The following is a 25,300-nucleotide window of genomic DNA, read 5'->3' on the forward strand; positions in this document are numbered from 1 at the left end:
ATGTGGAAGATTTCAGTTATTTATTTATTTTTCATAATAAAGATGTCTTTGTTCCCTGGCCATCAATCAAGGACGAATGATAACATCAGAGGGAATAACATCAGTTTCGACCTAGAATCGATGAATCCCTATTGATTATCTCTTGGTACTTTGGTTACACTGACTGAACAAATGATTGAAATGGAAATGTATGTTAACAGAGTTTTGAAACAAAAACATGCATAAAAAATAAATAACAATAAGCGATTCCTAAGATTGATTGGTACCAAATATATAAACTGGTTTCAGTTACAGCAGAAAAGCAGCGAGCAAGTAAAAATGAACCCTTTCATGCATAGTGGTCACTACAGTGGACAGCTCCTCTCCAGCTGTTCTCTTGTATTTTCATGGATTTTGTGGTTTTAGTTTCATATCAGCCAACACAGAGGACGCTTTTGCATCATCCCATTCAATACAATTGACAACATTATTGTAACTTTGCTGTTCTTGATAAACCTGATCTAACATGCTTGAGTGTAAATCGGTCCCTTGTTATTGTTATTAGACTGTAATTAACAACAAAAGTTTTTTTTTTCCTTTTTGCATATTATCTCCATGAAGTGAGTAATGACTACAATTAGAGTATGTTAAAATGAGAGAAAACATCAGATTAGCAGCATTAAAATGTTTTTATTTCATAGTTTTTACACAGTATATCAGTAAATACATGTTTCTTTGCTTCAAAAATTAAACACATGGTGTTCAGCTGAGTGGACATTTTTGCAACTCCACGAAAAATAGCTTCATAAAAGAAAAAAAAGAAAAAAATAATTGCATTGTTTTTTTTTTTTAATGCGTAAAGAGGAATAAAATCACTCAAGAAAAAAATCTCAATTAAGGTTCTCATAATTCATGCATGAAAGGGTTAAATTATACCTTTCCTTTTATGGGTCAAAATTGTATTTCAGTAATAAATACACAAAGTGTCTAAAAATAAATGTAAAAACATGAATCACTATTCCTGAATATGGCTGAGGTATTAATGACCTACTGCACAATGTACATGAGCTAGTTTAACCCTTTCATGCATGAATTTGGAGAACCTTAGTCAATATTTTTTTTTTTTTCTGGAGTGTTTTTATATCTCCTTAGGCATTAAAAAAAATTGCGATCGAGTTTTTTTTTTTTCATGGAGTTACAAAAATGTCCATGCATTTAATTTTTTAAGTAAAGAAACATGTATTGAAAACCCAGTATCAGAAAGTAAAATGAAAACAATGAAATAAAAACATTTTTAAGGCTCCTAATTTGATGTTTTCTCACATTTTAACATACTCTAATGCTAGTTATTACCTCATATAATATGCAAAAAACAACTCTTTTTGTCAAACAAATAACTGATTTACACTTAAACATGTTACTGCAGATCAGGTTTATCAAGAACAGCAAAGTTATAGTAATGGTATGAATTGCAGTGTATTATGGGATGTTGCATAAGTGTCTACTGTGTTGGCTGATATGGAATTAAAACAACAAAACCTATAATAAATATACAAGAGAACAGCTGGAGAAGAACTGTCCACTGGAGTGACCACAATGCATGAAAGGGTTAATGTCATGCTGTGATGCACATCAGAAAGTCTTTGTGCTGCATTTATGTGACATATTCCTTCATAATATCACATGCACTGTGAGTTGGAGGTGATTAAAGTGTAAAAAGGCTGCAGTTTTCTCCTACTGTTTAACCCTTGGTCTCCTGAAATGAACCTGAGATATGATACACACCCAACAACCGACGTCATCACCGGGCTGTCTGATGGTGCATTCAAGTCACTTGGAAATTTAAAACCCATAATCTATTTCACCGTACTGCAAAGAAGCTTTAACGTTTTTATTAGAAATGTATATGCCAGGTTTAATGTTGTGTTTTTTAGGTTCTATTTCACAACACAAGCGTATTTTGTGTTATTTTGCCTGTATTAATGTGAAACTAAAGGTTAACCCTTTCATGCATAGTGGTCACTCCAGTGGACAGTTATTCCACAGCTGTTCTCTTGTAAATTCATGGGTTTTGTTGTTTTAGTTCCATCCAATACACTCACATTCATACCATTACTGTAACTTTGCTGTTCTTGATAAATCTGATCTGCAGTAATATGTTTGAGTGTAAATCAATTGTTAATTGTTAGACTGTAATTAACAGGGTTTTTTTGTTGTTTTTTTTTTAAATAAAAAGGTTTTGTTTTTTTCATATTATCTCCATGAACTAGGAAGATTATTACTGTTACTAATTATTTAAGGAGAAGGGGTGGGATTTTATAAGTTATGCTTCTTCTCACTCCTTTTCGGATATGTATTATATGTCTTATGTTTAAGTGTTTTTTAAATTTCTTTTCTTCTGTTTTGACATTCATATTCGAAATAAATACATCAGTCAATCAAATCAATCAATCAAGTGAGCCGTAACTAGTATTAGAGTATGTTAAAATGTGAGAAAACATCAGATTAGCAGCATTAAAAATGTTTTTATGTCATTGTTTTCATATCACTTTCTGATATACATGTTTCTGTGCTTCAAGAATAAAATGCACGATGTAGCCAAGTGGACATTTTTGTAAATCCATGAAAAAAAAAAACTCAATTGCATTGTTTTTTTCATGCCTAAGGAATGCCTAGGAATAAAAAACACTCAAGAAAAGATCTCGACAAAGGTTCTAATAATTCATGCATGAAAGGGTTAATTAAAATTGATATTAAAATGATTTTTTCTAAATATATTTTTAATTTCAAGTAAATTAAGTAAACTAAGTAAATTAGAATGTTTAGTTCGTACAGTGCTGGCTACATCTAAGGAGTTGGATGATACAATCCTTGTTTCAGCTGTACAATATGAACCAATATAAAAATAAAAAAAAAATGATGGTGCCATATATACCTGAAAAAATGCACACATACATACACACACGCAAACACATAATATTCATAAACATGTTTTGTTGAAATAATTAATGGAGCATAAATTGAATAAACAGCCGACCCAAACTATTTTACAAACATTCTCAGTCTTAAACACTATTTAAGTAGTTCTACAATTCCAGGGGTAACTGTAACATAAGACTTTATTTTAAAACGTAAAAAAAAAAAAAAAAAAAAAAAAAAAGTAAAACACTCATCACACGAAAGAGGAAATGGCATGAAAATAATTAAATCTTCAAATAAACAGTAGGGTGCGTTGTTCATTGGCAGCGTATATGTAATGCATCTGTCCGAGGAAACCCTGAATGCAACATAAGGATCAACCTGGAGGAGAGTAAAACTCGCTGCAGCCGAACAGAAACACCGAAAAGTAGCTAATAAACATCATTATGGGACGTTTTTGGCGAACATACAGAGTCCGAAACCGTGTTTATTGATCGTGTCGATGTCGATTAACAACTTTTAGCGGGAAAATAGTCGACGCGCTGTTGTTGGCGCTCCAGTTGAAACAGTTCTGCTTTCGGTCGGATGGAAGTGAGTGAGACAGGTCAGTTTTAGAGACAGACAGGTCGGTTTAACAGCTCTCTGTGGACGGTTAGTGTCTCCGGGGCTCAATGTCCGCAGTAAACTGCACTGAGGAGCTGGACTTCAGACTTATCTTTGAGGGAGACGGGAGACAGACGGCAGGTACGTGTCATTTTAGCGACATTAGTTAGCAATTTCACAACAGTGTCAAGATGGCGACAATAAGAGTGAGTGACACCGGAAGTTGCTTTCAAAATAAAAGTCGTGTACTGGAGTAACAGTGGTAATAATTTAATGCAAAGGTGTCAAACATGCGGCCCGGGGGCCAAATCCGGCCCGCCAAAGGGTCCAGCCTGTCCCGTAGGATGAATTTGTGAAATGCAAAAATTACACTGAAGTTATTAACCTTTTCATGCATGAATTATGAGAACCTTAGTTGAGGTTTTTTTTTTTTTTTTAGTGTTTCTTAGTGTTGAAAAAAACAATGAGATTAAGTTTTTTTTGTTTGTTTTTTTTTCCATAGATTTACAAAAATGTCCACTCAGCTACACCATGAATTTTATTCTTGAAGCAAAGAAACATGTATTTAAAACCCAATATCATAAAGTGATATGAAAACAGTGAAATGAAATCATGCTTAATGCAGCTAATCTGATTTTTTTCTCACATTTTAACATATTCTAATACTAGTTATTACTCAATTCATGGAGATATTATGCAAAAAATAACCATTAACAATTGATTTCCACTCAAGAACCAATCAAGAACAGCAAAGTTACAGTAATGGTATGAATTGCAGTTTATGAGATGATGCATAAGTGTCCACTGTGTTCGTTGATATGGAACTAAAACAACTAAATCCATGAATATACAAGTGAACAGCTGGAGAATAACTGTCCACTGTAGTGACCACTATACATGAAAGGGTTAACAATCAATTGTATAAAAATCATTTTATTTCAGGCTCCATACATACACATATAAACTTATTAGAATTCAATTGGGTCAGACCAGAAAAAAAAAAAAAAAAACTCTCATAATAATCTATAAATAATGACAACTGCAGACTTTATCTTTGTTTTAGTGTAAAAAAGTGAAATTACATGAAAATGTTTACATTAACAAACTACCCTTTTACAAAAAAATGCGAATAACCTGAACAAATATGAACAATGTGAAATGTCTTTAGAAAAGTAAATGCAGTTTTATCAATATTATACCTGTTACTAAATGTTTTGTGTATTTTGTAATTGTAATGTAAGTTGTTATGCACATGTGTAAATAATACACTGATAAACTGATGCAGAATATTGGTAAAACTGCACTTGTTTTTCTTAAGACATTTGAAGTTGCTCACATTATTCAGATTTTTAAGGAAACGATGTAGACATAAACATTATCATAATGTAATTTTACTTTTTTCACTGGTATTATTTTACTGGTCCGGCCCACTGCAGATCATACCAGGGTGAATATGGCCCCTGAACTAACATGAGTTTGGCACCCCTGATGTAATGGCTGATTAACCAACGCATGTTATTGAAAACAGCTTCCAAAAAAAGTGAATATACATTGCTAAAGTTTAATTATTCCTCTTAATCCTGGTAGTGTTATTACATTTAGGGTGTAACTAAGTGTGATTGATATAATGATCTGAGCAGTTGTTATATGTCAATATTTAATATAAAAAGATAAAACTAGAAGCACTCGGAGAGCGCAGACCTCCGCCAAGGCTGATCAGTGCCCCCCCCCCCGTGGGCCCCCCCACGCCAAGGAGGTTATGTTTTTGCCAGGGTTTGTTTGTCTGTCTGTCTGTCTGTCTGTTTGTCTGTCCGTTAGTGTGCAACATAACTCAAAAAGTTATGGACAGATTTTGATGAAATTTTCTGGTCTGCGCCCCCCGGTGGGCCCCCCCACCCCCGATCACCACCAAAATTTAATCATTTCTTCCTTATCCCTTTTCCAACAAACCCTGAAAATTTCATCAAAATCTGTCCATAACTTTTTGAGTTATGTTGCACACTAACGGACAGACAGACAGACAGACAAACAAACCCTGGCAAAAACATAACGTCCTTGGCGGAGGTAATAAGAGGTATAACATTATTTCTAAAAACCTGAAATAGAGGCAAAGGTGGCACCCTCAAATTTGTCCCTTTCACTGCTTTAGAGGTGGCATAAAATCAGAAAATAATGTTTTAAAAACTTGCCAAAACTGTTTATTCAACCAATAGAATAGAATGTCTTAGAATTAGGCTCATTGTTATTGCAGAAAACTAGTATAATGAAATGAGATCTTGTTTACATCTCTGGAAAGTGCCTAGTATAACAAAAACGTATAAAAGGTAAACAGTCAACAATATGACCATCTAAATAGAAAAAAAAAGTAAATAAGAGTAGTATATGGAAGTAAATCTGTGTCATCAGATTTTGAATTATAAAAGACATAGAATTTGCAGCAATGAATTTATTTTTGCACTGAAATTAAGTATCTGATTTTTTTTTTTGCACTAAAATTAAGTATCTGATTTTTTTTGGACTGAAATTAAGTATCTGAAATTTTTTTTTTCACTGAAATTATCTGTTTGTTTTTTTTTTTGCATTGAAATTAAGTATCTGAATTGTTTGTCTCTGAATTCAACTATGTTCATAAATTCAGAATTTAAAAAATTCAGATGCAAACATTCAGGTGCAAAAAATTCATATACTTAATTTCAGTGCAAAAAAAAAAAAATCAGTGCTAGAAATTCAATGGCTTTTATAATTCAAAATCTGATGGCACAAACTTACTTTCATAGTAGTAGATGTGCATTATGCATAGATACGTGAAATATAGTACAGACAAGTACAAAGACATGGCTGTGGCTACATATATGTGCAATGGTATAGTTTCATTATAACTGTGTTATATCCATCTAAAGGTGCCACATAAAAGTGTAGATGTAAATTAAGGTTTCAAAAGGCCAATCTGAATAAAACAGGTGAAGTTATCTTAATCTAAATAAACAAAGTAATAAAAGTGCATCATCATTAGTAAAACTGTCTTCTCAGGGTGAACTTGAGAGAAGCTCTTACTTTGACAGGCGTAAGAGGAAGTGTCATTGTGATAGTGTGTGTGACATGTGGCGCTGTCTACTGTTAAATTTAGGTGAACTTGTGAGTGTGTCTCAGGAGGTGAAGTCACCTAATCAGCCTACTGTGAAATAACACAATGTCAAAGAGACGCAATTAAGTATCTGGCTAAAGTTTCAGTGTATTGATTATTGGCTGAAGTTAATGATGTCGGCTGTTATTTATCCGCTCTGAGTATGTAATGTAACTAAACCTGCTGGACAGACACTAGTAAACACTGCTACTACACACATGTTTAATGACAAAGATTATTTATGCAACCAGGGTTGGAGTCAGCTTTATGCTACTTCATCTACATTTACATGTGCATAGTGATGTAAATAGTTACATTATTTTTCTGCTTATGATTATTTAGCTGTTGCAGTATTTTGGCCCATATAATAACAGAGTTCTTACTGTATATTGAATATGATACAGGTAAACTTGACTATATCAGTTATATCAGTCAGTACATATCAATTATTTCTGTTTATTAACACAATTTCAGAAATGTTTGCTATTTCAGAACTTTCCTATTGTTCTGCGTTATTCTCACCCATCATCCCACCCTTTCTAGTTATTCAAGTGTATAAATAGCTTATTAGTCCCTTGTTCATGTCAAATTTCCCACGAGAGGAATGTCTTTGCTTTTGTATCATCTTTACTTCTGTATTTCATTTGGATCTGCTGTAAATATTAGGTTTCAGTTAATCAAAAATAGAGCTGCCGTTAGTGATTATTTTTTTGTAATCAATTAATGTAGATTATTTTCTTCAGTTCAATTAAATGAGTATTTGAATAGGTGAGAAAAAGTAAAAATGTGAAAAAGACATCTGAAAATGACAAACAACTTGTCCTTTACTCCAGAATCAGCTGAAACCACTACCACAAAAGTATAACAGTAAAAGGACATATACATATATAACAAAAAATCTATATAGAAATAATAACAACAATAACAACAGTATAAAATTATATATAAAAGTATCTATAAACAGTAACAAACAAGTTTAATGACATCTCCAAACAACATGTGCACTGCAGTCTTCAACAAATTTGTTTATAACTTATTAATGTGCTAACAATTTAAGATGTAACTAACATACAACTTTGTGTTGATCCTGGCGTCATGTGCATCACAATAAGCATCCGTGTGAACAACAGCAGAACCAATGTTTAGCAGCAGCGAAATTGAGGCAATGAAGCTTTGATTTAGGAAAATTGTTATCAAATATTTTCTTAATAGATTTGAGTTGATTTATCAATTATTTCAATTCTAGTCAAATATTTTTTTTCAATGTATTAACAAATGTTAAGAGAAGTGGTTTCTTGTTATTTTGGAAGGTACTTGTCTGAGTGGATAATCTTGATGCAGTATCTGACTCACAGACATTAGATATTGACATGTCTTGATATTTCCAGTGAGTACTGGGGTATTTTTTATTGTTTGGTCCTGTGAACAAGAGCACACTTTTTCCAATTAATCGAATTGCCAATTTTTTCTGATATGTGGCTTAAAATTGGGCAGTACTGCCAAATTCTCAGAGTATGTACTTGTACATCATATTAAAGGACATATCACGATACAGTTATTATAACCATGAAGTGAATTATGAGTGAATTCAGTTAATAAATTGCTCAAACAGGAAATGCTGTACTTCATCATATTGGATTATTTGTAGAAAATCAGTCCCTAATGGGAATTACTCAGTTATGTGACATGTTTTGTATGTTTTTCCATCAGTGTTCTGTGCAAAGCATGTAAATGCCAAAAAGCATTGACATAAACATGAAAAAAATAATTATGTTATCATATTGCACAGCCCTAATGTGTTTTTTGTTTTATGTATTGTTACAATGTTGTATCACATGTACACTATAGGCTTGATCTTTGTTAAAGTAATTTTTCTAATTTTCCTAGATCTTATTTATTTATTTATTTATTTTCAAAGTAGTTTACCCAACACTGCTACTATATGCATTAAAACAACTAAGCCTGAGATAGTACAGTGAAGTATAAGGACACTATATAAAAACATTTAGTGCAATGGCATTTATCGCAGTATAAAATTATTTTATGACATGTCATTATTGCTCTGTTGCCCAGCCCGATGTTAGCGTCCATTACCTCAGCTCCTAGACTGTGCTCTGTTACTGTCACATTATTGCAATTGTTTTTGAGAATGTAGAATTTACATTAATATACTGTTTTGGATGAAAAAAACAAATCATGGATAGTCAAACATAGGTTATTCTTCATGAAGTAACTTACAAGAGGTTTTTCTCTTTGTAGTTGTAATGATTAGTCATGATCAATAATTGGCCAAGTCACAGTACACCAGTTTGCCTATTCTTTATTACAATCTATTGATCCTCTTGGTTATTGCTCACCTAAAAATGTTGGTTTTTGGCCTTTCAAAATTGTCATATCTTGCTGAAAACTTAAGGTTTTTTTGTTTTTTTTAATCACAGATCATTTAAAATAGGCAAAATCCTTTCATTGGCTTTAGGGTTAGTGAAATCGGTTAATGAAAACAACCATGAGCTGCAGCCCTAATCAGGTCACATTGAATGCATTTTATTATAGTCCTCAAAAATCTGGTCAACCATTCGGAAGTTAAATTAAATTGCTGCCGTTTTCAGTTTCTGGTGGCTGAGTTATAGCCACATGACATTTTTTTTTAACGTGTGTTAAAATGCAGAGCTATTGTGGTGATAAAGTGCTTGTTCATCAGTGGAGAGTGAGTTTAGTAAAAGAGAATATTTTGAAGATTCTAAAAAGGTTTAAAGAAGGAGAAATACTGAAAATGCACGGATGGTACAGTAGATAGATGTTAAAATATATTTATTACAGTTTGAACTAGAGATTCACAATTTTAACTTAGACAGTTGTTTCTTCAGTAAGTAATAAAATGATACAGTTTTGAGAGCTTTTTTTTTACTTGAAAATGTTTGAAACAATTAAAATATGATCCAAAAACTTGCAGATTATTATTATTATTATTATTATTATTATTATTATTATTATTATTATTATTATTATTATTATTATCTAGTACTGCTGGCAGACAGACAGACTAGGTGCATGCGGTCTGCCTCTATGGTACCAACATACCACCCATGCTGTCTGCCAGCAGGTTTTACTTCCTGGTTTTGTAACCGCTCTGTGGCACCCAGCTGGTGTTACCTACTCCTCCCCTTTTCTTCTGGTTGCATCATACTTCATGTACTTCTGTCCAACATATAGTAAGTTACTTGCAGCTGGTTAAGTTGTCGGAGCAGATCGCATTTTTTGCATGTAGCATTTGAAGTGTGAGACAGTGAAAGAGGGGTAATAATAGTCGGGTTGTGGTGATGAGTGTGTGCAGCTGTGTGAATGCACTAACCAGACTATCGTAAATAATGTTACCATAATTACTTCAGTGCATATACTGTTAATTACCACAGTAGTTGCACTGTAATGTTGCTGCTGGTCAGTGCACATCTCATATTACTGTGAGTGTCAGTGGTGAAAGATGTAATCAGATCCGTTTCCCAAGTAGAAGTACTAACAGTGGACTGCGAAATACTCCACTTTAAGTCAAAGTTATGCATTTAAAGCTTTACCTCCTGAAAATACTGTCAGCAACATGTGCAACTATTAAAAAAGTAGTAATTGTACTGTTATAAATCTGTCGGTAAAAAAAAAACAAAAAACTGTTAAACTATTTCCACTTCCTGAATCCAGAAAAACAACTGCTTATGTCATGACTCATGACTGTCCAAAACAAATAAACACAATTACCAAGAAAGCAACAACTATTACCTATTCCAAAATACTGTACTTTTAAATCATCAATTCAAAAAAATCCAAACAACTTGCATACTCTACATAAACTTGAAATGTATTATGCAATTTCTACACAATCCATAAGTGTTTTTAAAGATTAAGAATGAGGAGAGTTTTCAAAATCAACATGTTTGGAGATATGTGGTTTTCACTGGACAGGAAGTGAATGAAAAACAACTGTCACAACAGGAACTAGTGCTGTCAGATGTAGAGCTAAAAAAGACATATTTGCCTCTGAGATGTAATGGAGTAGAACTATAAATTTGCATAAAATCAGTGATAGACTGAATGGGTTCAGGGGCATTTCTGTGAGGCGTTTGCATATTATTACTGTGGTCTGTGTGGGACTCAAAGTTGCCTGCAGAAGTAATTAGAGCTTGAGCAGTTTTCTGTTTTGAAGTGTTAGTGTTGTTTTGAAGCCTGTCCAAGCTGTACCCTACCTCTGCCCAGTGCCTGGGAAGGATTGATGGAATTGTTGAGTATTATTCAGATCCTGTCACATCTTGTACTATTAGTGATTTAGTTTGTTCTTTTTTTACTCACATTACATTTATGCACCTTGGTATTAGAAAGGTGCCTTTTTTCCTGAAGCAAATGTCAATCTATGTAATGTATGTTATTGTCAGAATTTGACTGCTCTGTCTCATGGGTACACAGACGTCTGTCAGCTGCTACAGTACAGCTAAAAACTGTTTGCATTGCAAATGATCACACAAGACATTTACATCCTGGTTCATCCGTTCATCTCACAGGTCCAGATGTCAATGCGAGGTCACCTCCCACTTCCACACAGGCTCTGGCTAAGCATGCAATCAACCAGGAACAGCAGAGTTACCCTCAATATCTCCCCACCACTAACAACTACCAGTGTGTGGGATTCCAGTCCCAGGGAGCCCAGTATGGCACCCAGGGGAACCTCAGGGCGTTTGATTGCCCCAGCATCCAGATCACCTCCATTGCTCCTAACAACCATGTTGAGCAGGGTAGTAGTCAAGATGTTCTAGCAGTGGGTGGGGCAGAGGGGGGTTATTCTGAGCAATCCTGGTCCAGAGACCAGCTTTACCTGCCTGTGGACCCCTGCTACAGGGACCAGGCGCTCTGTCCAAGCCCGTGCAGCAGCCTGTCCTCCAGAAGCTGGATGTCTGACCTGTCTTCCTGTGAGTCTTTCTCTCATGTGTATGATGATGTGGAGGGGGAGCTGCGAGATGCTGCCCACCTTGCCTTGGGGTCCCCTCAGGGGTCTCCTCTGGGATCACCAGGCTGCGGTGGTGGCGCCTTTGGTGTGGAGCTTTGGCAGCAGAAGTACCAGTATCCTCTGGCCTTTAGCCCAGCATTGTCACCTCATCAGTCACCACGCCAGTCGCCCTGTCACTCCCCTCGCACCAGTATCACAGAGGAGAGCTGGTTAAACCGACGGCCCACCTCCAGGTAAAATCCACCATAGTTATTACATGAAATGACTAAAACATTCTTTGATTTACTAAATAAACTGCAGTTTGGAATGTCAAGACCTCTAAAGAACACTGAATGTAGCTTTGTACGTTAACCAAACATGAGCCAAGTAAAAAGTAAAAAAAAAACATTTTAAGACCAGTTGCATGAGTCATTTTACCAAAAACAGACCTGAACAAAGACAGTCATACAGTTTGAAGATGATAAAATAGTTGTAATATGTGATGTTTATAAATTATACAGCTTGTCTAATGATTTTGTGATCTGCATTGGTTATCATTAATTATGGAATGAAAAAGTTTTTTTTTTCATTAGTAATGTAATAGTGTAGCATAACAATAGTAGCAACATGTTGTGAGAGGTGCAGTAACACAATATGGAGATATATGTGTCATGGATCTGGTCTTGGTTTCGCATCCAGTACATGGCGAGTAACAAGTGTAATAGAAAAAAACCCTTCTATCAGATGAAGTCCAGGTTCCTCCACAGTACCTACATCAGCACCAGACTCATGTAGCAAAACTGACTCAAACTCTTTAAAGCCAAAGAATGGGACAGATGTGACTAAAAAGGCTGCTAGAAGAACAACTTCAGTTGCAGTGAAGCTTCTCCTTCTCCCCTTCAGGCCTTCATCCCGACCAACCTCCCCCTGTGGGAAGAGACGCTCCCCCAGCCCCACACCAGGGGCCTCCCCAAGGGGCAGTGTAACTGATGACACATGGGTGGGAAGCCCTGCAGGTGCTCTGGGGACCCTCTTGATGTCTGGCTATCAGGAGCTGGACGTCCCCTCTAAGACCAGGAGGACATCTGGAAGCCAGCTGGGCCTCCTGGCTGGACAGGGAGACCCAGGGCTTGAGGAGCTGAGGACGGTGATACCCTTCCAGGATTCCCCAGGAGAGGAGTCACGCGAACAAGACGGCTTGGCCGAACTCTTCCTTCAGGTCCCATCACACTTCAGCTGGAACAAACCCAAACCTGGAAACCCTCCACTGTTCAGGTCGGTCTCACTGATGTGACAGCTCTCAAAAGATTAAAAGCCATTTCACACCAAACACATATTTTCATCCAAAACACTGTTTAGAAATTTCTGAAAAAATTATTTCGGTTGTACATCCCTTAATGTCAGCAAGTTTTTGATCTTGAGACTTGGAGCGTATGTTTGACCAATGAAACCCTTTATTTCTTTTTTGTAGGAATGGCATACCTATACCACATATACACAGTTGTTACTGATTACTTTAAGTATATGTATATTGTCTGTCTTGGTTTGTGGCTGACAAGTTTTACTGTTAATAAAACAGTATGACGCTAATCAACATCATTGTACACACAATCTACAGACCATCAACATGAATACTTTTGTGTGCTATTACCTACATATATCTGGCCTTAAGTGAAGCACCTCCTAGGTAATACATTACTCAAACAGCACAAAGACAACACTGGCATTATGGTTTGTAAATGTCAGTTCAAACTACAGTCCACAGTCATCTGGGAAAATAGTGCCTGCTTTCTCCTGGATCAGCTCCAGAAACTCACCATCTTTTTTGTATTATTGTTACTCTGGTGTGAAATGGCTTTATCCAAGATACATTGTACCCTGCTTTTGAAGAACTTGTAACTGACCTGGTGTCTCTGCCTCCAGGACCTCGTCACCCCCTCCTCTGGATTGGCCTCTGCCCAGTCAGTTTGACCAGTTTGAGTTAAAGCTGGAGGTCCAGCCCAGATCCTACCACAGGGCCCATTATGAGACCGAGGGCAGTCGAGGGTCCATTAAGGCAGCTACGGGAGGACATCCAGTTGTCAAGGTTCGTTCTCACTGAAAACTGTGGGAAGGTCAGATTTCTGTTTTGATACTTCAAGGTGTATAAGATATATGAGATTTAAGATCTAACGAAAGACATACAGTATTCATAATTAAGTTTTAATTAATGTATAATCACCTGAAAGTTATGTCTTTAAAACTTAAGGCACATCACCTGTTTCAAAGGCCAATAAACTCATAGCAAAATATGCTTTAAATGTCACCAAATTCTCCCAACTTCTCAACCCACATCTTAATATTTTCACCATTGATCAAAACTACAATTGTAGCCTTAGCAAATAATTCACTGTGGCCATTCTAACTCACTTACAAAAGCCCGAAAAGTCAGGAATTAGAAGCAGAGTCAGTTCTATAGAAATGACAGGGTTTGCACAAGTGCTTGAAATCCTTGAAAATGCTTGAATTTCAATGTTGTTTTTGAAAGTGCTTACAGTTCTAACTCTATGATGTGATTTATTTATTTATCTTTAATATTAACTCTGCCAGGTTAGATGCCAAGCCAAAGCTACTTACAGAGAGGTGAAATATTTTGAAAAATAAAAGTTGATGTCGAAAAAGAAAATTAGCGGGTGTTCTTAGGTCGACTCCAGGTACATTTTTATCTTAATCTTTGGCTCGGGGCGAATGTGCTTGAAGAATACAAAGTGGCTTCCCTTTTTTTGGATAAAACTTTGTTTTTTTTTTATTTCTAAACTTTTTGCTATTATGAAACATAATTTTAGATGTTTGTAGCATAATACAATGTACATCATTGGGATAAAAAGTAAAAAAAAAAATAAATAAATAAATCATGAGGTCCTGTAGATGTGTATTTTACTCCAGTGATAAGGTGCTATGCTGGAAAAATTTGAAAATGACCCTTAAAAGTGCTTGAATTTGACCTTGAAAAGTATGTATGAACCCTGAAATGATACACCATCTCATTCAGTGCTTGGTGTAAGCTGGCACATGTCCCCAGTGTTGCAGACCCGTGCATTGCAAGTGGCTGCAAGATTCAACTCATCTTGTTATGAGTCTGTCGTCAGTGTGTAATGAACCCACAGTTATCAGCTTCTTTTCGGGTCTCTTAAACTCTGTGGAGCTTCACAGCAAGATCCAGTTCCTTGATTAGGTTTACTATCAGATTAATTAAACATAATAATGTCTATGAATATATGTGATAGTGACACAATTACAGGTCTGTTTTCAAACTAATTATGAACAGTTGATGAACAAAAAATAAATCAACACTATTTTTTGTTTATTTAGTTGGTAGTTGTACCAAAGCACTTTTCAGCCAGTGATACTGCAATTCAGATCTCAGCTTTCCTGTTGTTATTAAAGGCTAAAGGTTACCTTGCTTTATTATCCCTGCAGGGAAATTTGGTCTCTATATTTTACCCATAATACACACCCAGCATTATCATTAGCAATATGGCTCACATTAGGAGCAGTGAGCTGCCACTGAAGTCACTCAGGAACCAGATCTTCAGGTCTGGGGCACTGACAGTACCTGTTTTTTTTTTTTTTTTAATTTAATTTAATACAATGACATTTATGCATAAGTAAAGGCTAATTATGAGTCCAATATGATATATATGTTGCATAAAAAACAGATAAATTATTTAGAAAAAAAGAAAGAGAAAACAGACATTGGTTACAGCTACTTTTTTGGGAAACTCATATTGATGTATCCATTAATGGTCCACCTGGGATGAAACAGGTGGCTGTGTCAGAGGTGTGTGTTCTCGGTGCTGTGTATAAACACCCTCATGGCTTCTCTGGATCAGAGAACAGAGGAGGGTCAGACAAGTAAACCCCATCAAGGCCTCGTATGTAACAGACACCAGCAGGGTTATTCTGGGTGTCACAATCTCTGGCCACTGCTAAAGCCAGATGAACTTCCTGTAGAGAGATGTGCAAAAGCTGACTGTGCTTACCATCAAGACAAGGACAACAGACTGCAGCTTGTTTGCACAGGAAGCAGATCACTACGCTGATACATACAGCATTATCTGTAGAAGATATTTTGTGGTGGTATTTTTTTGTGAAATGACTGTGGAACTGCAGAACTTCCAGAACAAAACATGTATTTCACAGAATGGTACTTCACCCAAAAAGACCCGGTGTGACATTTGTGGCAGTTCCCAAATGAATTATTCTCTATATTTAACCTTCCTTAAGTGGTTTATCACCATTGTAATATTATCTTCTGTATTTTGTGTTTTTTTTTTTTCAGTGAAAACCAGGGATTTTCCAACATTTAATTTCCTAATCATGTAGATGTTCATAAAAGTTCAGAGTAAAGTTGAGGATTATTATATCAGAAACAGAAAAAACTGAAGAAAAAGTAACTTTTTCAGCAAAATCTATCTATGGTCACTTCTGTTTTCAAAGGGCCAACATGGTGATGACCAAACTACTGGTTTTAACCCATAATGACCCAGTCCCACTAAATTTGTGTCTATATTTAACCTTTCTTCAATTATTTATGGCAATTTATTATAACATTATCCTCTGTATTTTTTTTTTTTTTTTTTGTGAAAATCAGGTATTTTCCAAAATGTAATTTAATTCAATTCAATTCAACTTTATTTGTATAGCCCAATATCACAACAAGGTTATCTCAAAGGGCTTTACAGAGGCAGTTGGAGTAAACAACAGTCAAATAAACAGCAAGAAAATGAGTAGTGTCCAGGGCATCCCCCGTCCTTAGACCCTCCTTCTCGGCAAGGAAAAACTCAAAACCCAGTGGGAAAAGGGAGAAACCTCGGGGAGAACCACAGTGAAGGAGAGATCCACTCCCATGGACGGACAGGCTATAGATGCACCAGGACTGATGGACGTCCATTTGCAGATGTAGTTCTAGTCTGCAAGGATGCAGTAGGGTGGACACATGGGGGGTCTATCCCACTGGATGAGACAGGCAGGAGCGAGGAGGCCCATCCACAGTGGTGAGGCCGAGGATGTCCATCCAGGACAGGTGGGGAGGGGGTCAGGACACAGGACAGGGCAGGACACAGGACAGGGCAGGACACAGATGGGTCAGCGCAGATCCTGTCATCATTGGCTCCCAAGCGGTTACAACTGAAAAAGTAGCCACTCCCCCGGAGGGGAGTGGGGAAAGGGGACTCCAGGTGAATAGTACTGCACAAACTAAGTTGGCTAAATATTAAAAATATAAGTGCAGACCAGAATGGTACGTAGAACCAGAAACAGGAGATAGGACTCAGTGCCTGTACTTCCCCCAGCATTCTTGCTCCTAGGGCAGCTTAGACTGAACTGTGGGTTCAGTCTGGTTTGAACTAGCCTGACCATAAGCTTTTTCAAATAGGAATGTTTTTAGTCTGACCTTAAATGTAGAGACTGTGTCGGCCTCTTTAATGTTAACTGGAAGCTGATTCCATAAAACAGGAGCTTGGTAACTAAAGGCTCTAGCTCCTACTGTACTTTTACAGACCCTGGGAACTACCAGTAGACCAGCATTCTGAGAACGAAGGGTTCTTTTAGGATGGTACTGCACCAGAGCATCTCTGAGATAGGAGGGGCCCATACCATTAATGGTCTTGTATGTGAGGAGGAGGATTTTGAATCTAATTCTAAACTCGATTGGAAGCCAGTGAAGGGCTTGGAGCACAGGGGTGATGTGGTCTCTTCTATTTGTTCCTGTTAGTAGTCTCGCTGCCGCGTTCTGAACTGATAATGTTGATGTTGATGTTCATAAAAGCTCAGATTAAAGTTGAGGGTTATTATATCAGAAACAGAGAAAACAGAAAATAGCGACTTTTGTCAACAAAATATATCACTAACCAAATATAAACCAAGTGTGTCCATTCACTGTCATTTATCCAACTCCATGGGTTTTACTAGTGAATCAATGTTGTAGAAGATGATGGTGTTTCCATGTTCACTACGGAACCTCTGAACGTCCAAATGGGTCATATCTGATGACCATGAAAAGACGACAAACTGTATTTTACACCAATTACTTACAATGTAGATCAGCAGGGATTAACATTTTATATCAGCAGATGATTTTGGTTGATGATGTATGTTTGGGTCTTTATGGGTTAAATTCTGAAGAAACCAATGCTTTTACAAATGTAATATTACATAATTTTTTCCCATTTACTAAAAAAGGAACAAAGATTAAATTTACTGATGATTCTTTGGTCGATTTGGGTAAGGGGTTGTTGAGTATGGAAAAAAACACCTTTTAAGAAATTTGATACTCTATGCTTTGTGGGTGTTGTGTCATTTGTTGTGACATGTTGTGGCTTCAAGGTCTAACTTGTTACCCTTTCTGTGACTTACTCATCTTTTCACATTTATATTGTGTAATTTTCGTTATATGTTGACAAACTGAAGAAGCTCCATTGTATATGCATATGTACATGTGTTGTATGATCTGTTCTTGGTTAAATCTCTCCCTGCAGCTGAGCGGTTACAATGAGCAGCCTGTCAGCCTGCTGCTTTTCATTGGGACTGCAGACGACAGATACATTCGCCCTCATTCCTTCTACCAAGTCCACCGGGTAACAGGAAAAACTGTTACCACCACCTGCCAGGAGAAAATCATGGGCATCACCAAAATCCTGGAGATCCCACTGCTTCCAGAAAACAACATGTCTGCTAGGTAACGGAGAAGTATCTTATACTCAGTTTATGTTGATGACGCTCAACTCTGTTCATTCATATTTGCAAAATGGAGACCAACTGTTTTGTCTTTGAACTCTGTCCATTCATCTTCCTCAGCATTGACTGTGCTGGCATTCTAAAGCTGCGTAATGCCGACATTGAACTGAAAAAAGGGGAGACGGACATCGGGCGCAAGAACACAAGAGTACGGGTTGTGTTCAGGGTTGCTGTCGCTCAGCCAGACGGGCAAATGCTGTGGCTGCAAACGGCTTCTGTTCCTGTCGAGTGTTGTAAGTCCCTATAAATACACATTTACACCTGATTTTGTTATTACGGTAACGTCACATAAAAAGCACATTTATGGAAAACAAGCCAAAGAAGGGTTATAGGTTTTTTTTTTAATGTCGAAACTTGATTATAATAGAACAAGTACAGGAGGAAATGCAGAGGATGTGTTGCTTCATACTTCTGCTAAACTTATGAAACACAGATCTTAATCAGTAAGTCGTTTTTTCTTTTAATTTTCTGCTCTGTGTAAATGCTGCAGCTATTGTTCGCCACACAATACACTGAATTATTCTATACTGAAATAAAAGTAATTCTTTATATATGTATACATATATGATATTGTAGAGTTTACAAACACGACTATTTAATTTTGGTTTGATTTTTCTAAGAAGGGTGACTTATTAACAAGTGTTTTCTTATGCTAATCCAATTTTACTCAGGACTGCAAACCAAAAGATGATATAAAATGTTATATGTTGAGATTATGATTTTGTCCAACCAAAGTCAGAAACTGCTACATAAACTTTAACATGAAAAATATTCCTAGATTCAGTCTTTAAAGAAGACAGAAATCTACTGCATTAAAACATGTAATATTTATTTCTGAAATGCAGGGCAGTTGAAACATAAAATGGAAACACTCAAGCAATATACTTTTCTTTTCTGGTTAAACCATAAATGTATAAACATGTTTGTATGTTTGCTTGTATTTAATTTACTACAACAGAGCTGTGTGTTTTTTGCAGCCCAGCGCTCAGGCCAGGAGCTTCCTCAGGTGGAGAGCTTTACTCCACTGAGCTGCTCTGTAGATGGAGGAGAGGAGGTGGTGATCACTGGGTCCAACATCTCCACCCAGTCCAAAGTTGTCTTCATGGAGAAAGGACCAGGTAAGATCAGTTTATGTTCATTTATATTCATTCAAAAGTCCTGTGTTTTTCCTCCAGCGGACATATTATAGAAGAGCCTGTACTGAGGATTTTAACACCATGTTTTTGGTGATTGTGTCTTTTCAGATGGAAGAACGCTGTGGGAAATGGAGGCCAGAGTCGTTCCTGAAAAAAGTAGTGGAGTAAGTAGTCTTCACACATGAAGACATGGCTTATTGTTTTTTGTTTTTTTACACAATGACTCCATTTATACATTATAGAATGATTATTCCACTTAGCTGACATTTGAAGATTTTTTCACTAAAGAATAAATTAATATACTTAACACACTCACAAGATCTTTGGTGCTGCTTGGATGTTCATTCAAGACAGGGGTCACCAACCCTGGTCCTCGAGAGCATGTGTTAGATCAGGGGTAGGCAACTTCGGTCCTCGAGAGCCAGTCTCCTGCATGTTTTAGATATTTCCCTCTTCCAGCACACCTGGTTCAATTAATGATCAGCTCATCATCAAGCTCTGCAGAAGCCTGATAATGATGTAATGGTCCAGGTGTGATGGAAGAGGGAAATATCTAAAACATGCAGGATCCCGGCCCTCGAGGACCAGAGTTGCCCTCCCCTGTCTTACTTGTTTCCCTCTTCCAGCACACCTGACGGTCATATCAGTCTTCTGCAGAGCTTGATGATAGGCTTATCATTTGAATCAGGTGTGTTGGAAGAGGGATACATCTAAAACATGCAGGATAGTAGCTCTCAAGGACCAGAGTTGGTGACCCCTGATTTAAAGAATGGTTCACACATTGTGAGCATTTATTAAGTTAGCGCACATATCTTGACCAGGGGTAGACAACTCCGGTCCTCGAGGGCCGGTATCCTGCATGCTTTAGATATTTCCCTCTTCCAACACACCTGGTTCAATTAATGATCAGTTGCTCATCAAGCTCTGCAGAAGCCTGATAACGATGTAATGGTCCAGGTGTGATGGAAGAGGGAAATATCTAAAACATGCAGGATACCGACCCCGAGGCCTGGACTTGCCCACCCCTGGTTTACACCATATTACTGAATCTTGTGTTGTCGGTTCAAAAATATAATCACAGTATCTGTTATTTCAACACAACATTTCATATATTTTTATTATATTTGACCAAATAACAAATTATGAAATGTTTATTCTCTGAAAAATCAGAACTGAAACTCATGACCAAAAACATACTTTAACTGGCACCAACGTGTGCTTTATAAAAACCTCCTTTGGCAGAACGTCAGTCTGCTAAATGTTTCATCGCTAAATGAGCCACTGTTTTGGGGTTTGATGTAGTTTTTTTCAAATCCTCTCTCATCTTTCAGGCCAAGTGGCAGTAATTGTCTCCATGTCTGTCTGTTTCCGTCTTTCAGTCCAGCATTGTGGTGGAGGTTCCTCCGTACAATAAAAAGACAGTATGTCCAGTCCAAGTCCAGTTCTACGTCTCTAATGGGAAGAGAAGAAGAAGCCTAACGCAGAGCTTCACCTTTATGCCAGGAGCCAGACGTCACCTCGCTGCTGCATCACAGCTGGTTAAACAGGAGCTCTGGGAAGTGGACCAAATCTCCCATAATCCACCTGGCTTCTCCCCCGAGCCCTCACACCATGTGGCCTATTATGATTCCTGCGAGCTCCCAGTGCATTGTGGTCCTCCTTCCCAAAATGCTCCTCGTCTCCATCATCCTCCTGCCCCCCCTGCTCCTCTTCAGACCTCCGTATTGTTTCCTCATACCACCTCCGCTTCCCATCAGACCTCTGTAATCCCTCTGCAGACCTCCACCGTGCCTACTCAGCTCTTCTCAGTCCCCCCGCAGACCTCCTCCAGTGGACCTCAGGGGGAGCATTCTCCATCTCTGAGCTCGAGGAGAGCTTTTGTGACCCCTGCTGACCCCCAGAAGGACTCACCGCTGTCTAGTGCTGGGGAGATGCTGAACATTAAGCAGGAGCCTGAGGACCAACCGAATCTGGGATCCTTAGGCCTCCAGGAGATCACACTGGATGATGGCAAGTTTTATTATTCATTTATTGATTTGTAAAATACTTTTCTGTTCATTTACTTTGTCATGCATTGCCTAACAGTTGTATGATTACACACATTCAGTTAGTTTATTCACATCCATCAAATTTAATCGGCTGTTGAAAGACATTTTTATTATGTAGGAGACACTTAACAGGAACAAAAGCTACATCTCCAAAAACAATATTGGTATGACATAAGCTGAGGTTATTACTTCCTTCTACACCACACACGTTTGTCTTGCTTTTCTTTCATCATCATCACCATGACACTATGAAAAAATCTTTACTTTTATGGAATATGTGCCCAGGTTTAAGTTGGGGTAACTGGTGCTAAATTCAAGTGAGGGCTGAAATTGTACCATAGCATTGAAGTTAACTCATACTCTGCAATCCAAATCAGTGCTCTGAGCTTTTTTTTGTCTCCGCTGTGCAGCTGTGTGGCTGTCGGCCTCATGAGATGTTTGCATGTTTACGTCTTTCTACGCTCTGTTGCTCTGTGATGTTAGTTATTTATATTTCGGGCCTCTGTGTGTGTTTGTCTGTGAATACTGTGTTTCTCTCTGATCTGGGTTAATAATAGCCATGTGTACTGGTTGCTAGCTGCTGTCTGAATGATGCAGATGAAGGTTAAATTTGTTGGCGGGCAGCAGCTGTTGTCAGGCCTCTGACCCCCTGCTCGACCACCACCCTCGTTGCACTTCAGTTTGACTTTGAGACTTCAACAGTTCAATGTGTTGTTGCTGGATTAACATCACTCAGTATAACAGAATTAAAACATCTGATCAGCTTTATAATGTCTGTCACTGCAGTGTCTTTCTTTGCAGCTCACCGGCTGATAGGCCATGAGCTGTTGTGAAGGTGCTGTGTCTGACGTCATCTGCGTTAGCATTTTCTTCAAGCATGTTCTGTGACAAAACTACTGGTTGGAATCATTTCAATTTTTAGGTATTTTTTTTTTACAATGTCTAAAAAGTTTATTCACAGTTTTAAGAAATTTAGCTTTTTGAATTTTTTTATTAATTTTTGAATTAGTAAAAATTTGTCTTTACTTATAATGGGTCATATTTAGATAGCTTTTAACATGGAAATGGTTAGAGATATCAATATAGTTACTATTGAGTGCTGATAGGAAGTCATATGGATTTTCATTTGGGTCCTTTACCTTTGACCTTGAGTGACCTTGAAGGGTCAAGCCCCATAAGTTTTGACCTTGAAGGGTCAAACTCAAGGTCACCAATGTCTACATTTCAACAACCTTCTTCTTCTAACTACTGGTCGGATTATTTTAAATTTTATTCGTAACTTCCTTGGGACCATGTCTACAAAATTTCTGAAATTTTGATTTTTGAAATATTAAACATTTGTCTTTACTTATAATAGCCCATAGTTTGATAGCTTATACCATGGCAATGGTTACAAATATAAATATAGTTATTATCGAGCACTGATAGGAAGTCAGTTCTCCTCCAGTGAAAGTACCACCCACTTCTGTTGGGAGATTGATCTCCTGCATCAAGAACACAAGACTCTAACATAGCGCCAGAACCTGACAACCTCGCAAATTCAAGTTGTTATTGATTTTTCAATGAGCATGCTGGTAAGCTACAGGGCCGTTGGTCCTATTCTTTAAAAATAGGTTTTAGAGGCTTAAACTTTTAGGGGATGGGACCTATGAGTTTGATGTTGCAGCATCTGAGGGTCTTTCCAAAGTGTTACAGTGGCAGTTGGGTTTTGCATGATTGTGCAATTTGTATTTAACTAAAAACTGCATTTTCACATGGGCTGTTGCAATTATTTCTTTATATAGGAGTACTTGCAGGTTGTAGATTTTTACCATTACGCTGTCATCGGTAGGAAATTAAACAAGTCCTGATGTAATCCTATACAAAGTAAGGGTGTAAAATAAAACATAATTTTAACTGACAGCAAAAGGAGGTAGACACCACTTTCGATGGTGTGCAAAAGGGAAAACCCTGAGCAGTTTATGAACAGATTATGAAGTGATAAAGATGTGTTTTTCAGCTGATGTTTATCCAGATGTGGGTTAAATATTATATCGGGCATCTTAGTGTTTATGTTTACTGGATTTTTGTGTTGGTCTGCTCCATGTGCTTCAGGTTTCACAGCAGAGCTATGATTAGATTGAATGGTGGGGAGATGAAGACATTTGCTGCCCCACAAATAGACTCAGCACTGAGCAGTTTCTCACTACTGCGACCAATATTGTTTATTGCCTCCAGTTTGAACTGTGTCTGTCATAAAGTAAACTTGTTCACTGAGACTGGGTATTACAAGATACAGAAATACGCTGAGAGTGTTTCTCCTTTAAAACACGTCGAGGTCATTCTACTGGGCACAGAAGCAATACAGTCTATTTGGTGGTTTACAACTCTAAGGCAATTTTTACCCAGTTGCGCCCCACTGTGGCTGTCTATGGAACTGCAGCACTGGATTGTAGATTTGTGTTTTGCAGCTTTACACTTTGACTCCACTGCATCTCAGAGCCACATGTTGCACCTCTGACTCTGAGAGCTTTAATTAAGGTTTAGCTTTGTATCCCCCTCTTGTCCAGTGAAAACATTAATTAAGCATGGATTAAAACTAGTCAGCAGTATGTAAAATAATAAATGAGCTCAACCTGAAACATCTACATCTATAAACTCCAGTACTCACATTAATGCACTCGTAAAATGAATCCAAAGGCATCAATTTTAACAGTAAAACACCCTCATTAACAGCTTTACTGGTAAAGGACTACTTTGTTCTCAGTACTTTAACTGTATTTTTCTGGTAATACTGACCTACAGGTTTGTTTGACAACCTTTCTTGGGGTTGAGGGAGAAGCAAAATCAGTTGAGGTTTTCTTCTTTCTGTATCCCTCAAAGAATCCTGTTTTGGAAAAAATGCTAAAATAATTGTTAAACTGGCTGACGCTTTGTTATACAGTTTATATATTAATAAAGAGAAGAATCAGTGAATTAAGCAACAGTAAAAGTGTGTATTTGTGGATAATTTTTCCTGGTTGTTTTTGTTGCAGTGAGTGAGATCATCGGCAGGGACATCAGTGGCCTGAGCAGCAACGTCCAGCTTGACCAGTACGACCAGTACGACCAGTATGACTGGGAGCACAAATCCAAGGATGCTGCCTTGCCATTCTGTGGAGGCCACAAGTAGACGCTCAGCCATCTTTAGAAGATAACTGCAGAGCTTTGAGAAATTAATCAACAGTTTGCACAAAGTGCATCAAACTAATCTTCAAGTGCCTGAAATCCAAACAACAGCCTCCGGTCTCTGATCAGGTTTTCTCGTTCGTCTCAGGAATTTTAGTACCTCACCGACAAACCAAAGGGTTTTTTTTTTGTCATGGCTGATTTGGTAGGACTGTTTAAACAAAAAGGGCTGAAATTATCTGTCTCACAAGAACCCTAATGGTCTGTAGTGTCCTTACAGAGGCTAAAGTTGTACAAAAATGAAAATATTCTGAATCTATTTATTGGCCAGTTAATTAAAAAATCTATTTTTGATACTCTGGATGTTTTCCAGTAAAATCTGAAGTCCTTGAGCTGATCATTTACATTTTTATAGCTTGTTTTTTTCTCTGTACAGTTTACATTATTACTCTTGCTGAATTTCATTACTGATGTTCAACCTGAACTGTTTTGGTGTGACACTGAATTGTAGAAATATATTGCAAGGTTGAAGTAAAATATGAAAAAAGACTGGGCTCTGTGTTTTTAATGAATTAAATATATATTTTATTCTATATAT

General features: G+C 37.2%; 1 protein-coding gene across 1 annotated transcript; it reads left to right on the forward strand.

The window, feature by feature from the left end:
- The first annotated feature begins 3,260 nt into the window (after positions 1 to 3,260).
- Positions 3,261 to 25,251, forward strand: nfatc3b (nuclear factor of activated T cells 3b). Its single transcript, XM_030136592.1, has 10 exons — positions 3,261 to 3,642; positions 11,173 to 11,848; positions 12,498 to 12,869; positions 13,518 to 13,680; positions 18,113 to 18,312; positions 18,432 to 18,604; positions 19,349 to 19,489; positions 19,616 to 19,671; positions 20,887 to 21,517; positions 24,570 to 25,251. Exons 1-10 carry the CDS (start codon positions 3,570 to 3,572, stop codon positions 24,704 to 24,706), a joined length of 2,622 nt encoding a protein of 873 aa, XP_029992452.1. The 5' UTR covers positions 3,261 to 3,569; the 3' UTR covers positions 24,707 to 25,251.
- Positions 25,252 to 25,300: the final 49 nt, after the last annotated feature.

This window comes from Sphaeramia orbicularis, chromosome 6, assembly GCF_902148855.1.
Source record: "Sphaeramia orbicularis chromosome 6, fSphaOr1.1, whole genome shotgun sequence".
Classification (NCBI taxonomy): Eukaryota; Metazoa; Chordata; class Actinopteri; order Kurtiformes; family Apogonidae; genus Sphaeramia; species Sphaeramia orbicularis.

Coding starts and splice junctions, on each gene's coding strand:
- nfatc3b (XM_030136592.1), top strand. CDS start 3,570: ATGTCCGCAGTAAACTGCACTGAGGAGCTGGACTTCAGACTTATCTTT. Junction 3,643..11,172: donor AGACGGGAGACAGACGGCAG/GTACGTGTCATT, acceptor TTCATCTCACAG/GTCCAGATGTCAATGCGAGG. Junction 18,313..18,431: donor GAAAACAACATGTCTGCTAG/GTAACGGAGAAG, acceptor CATCTTCCTCAG/CATTGACTGTGCTGGCATTC.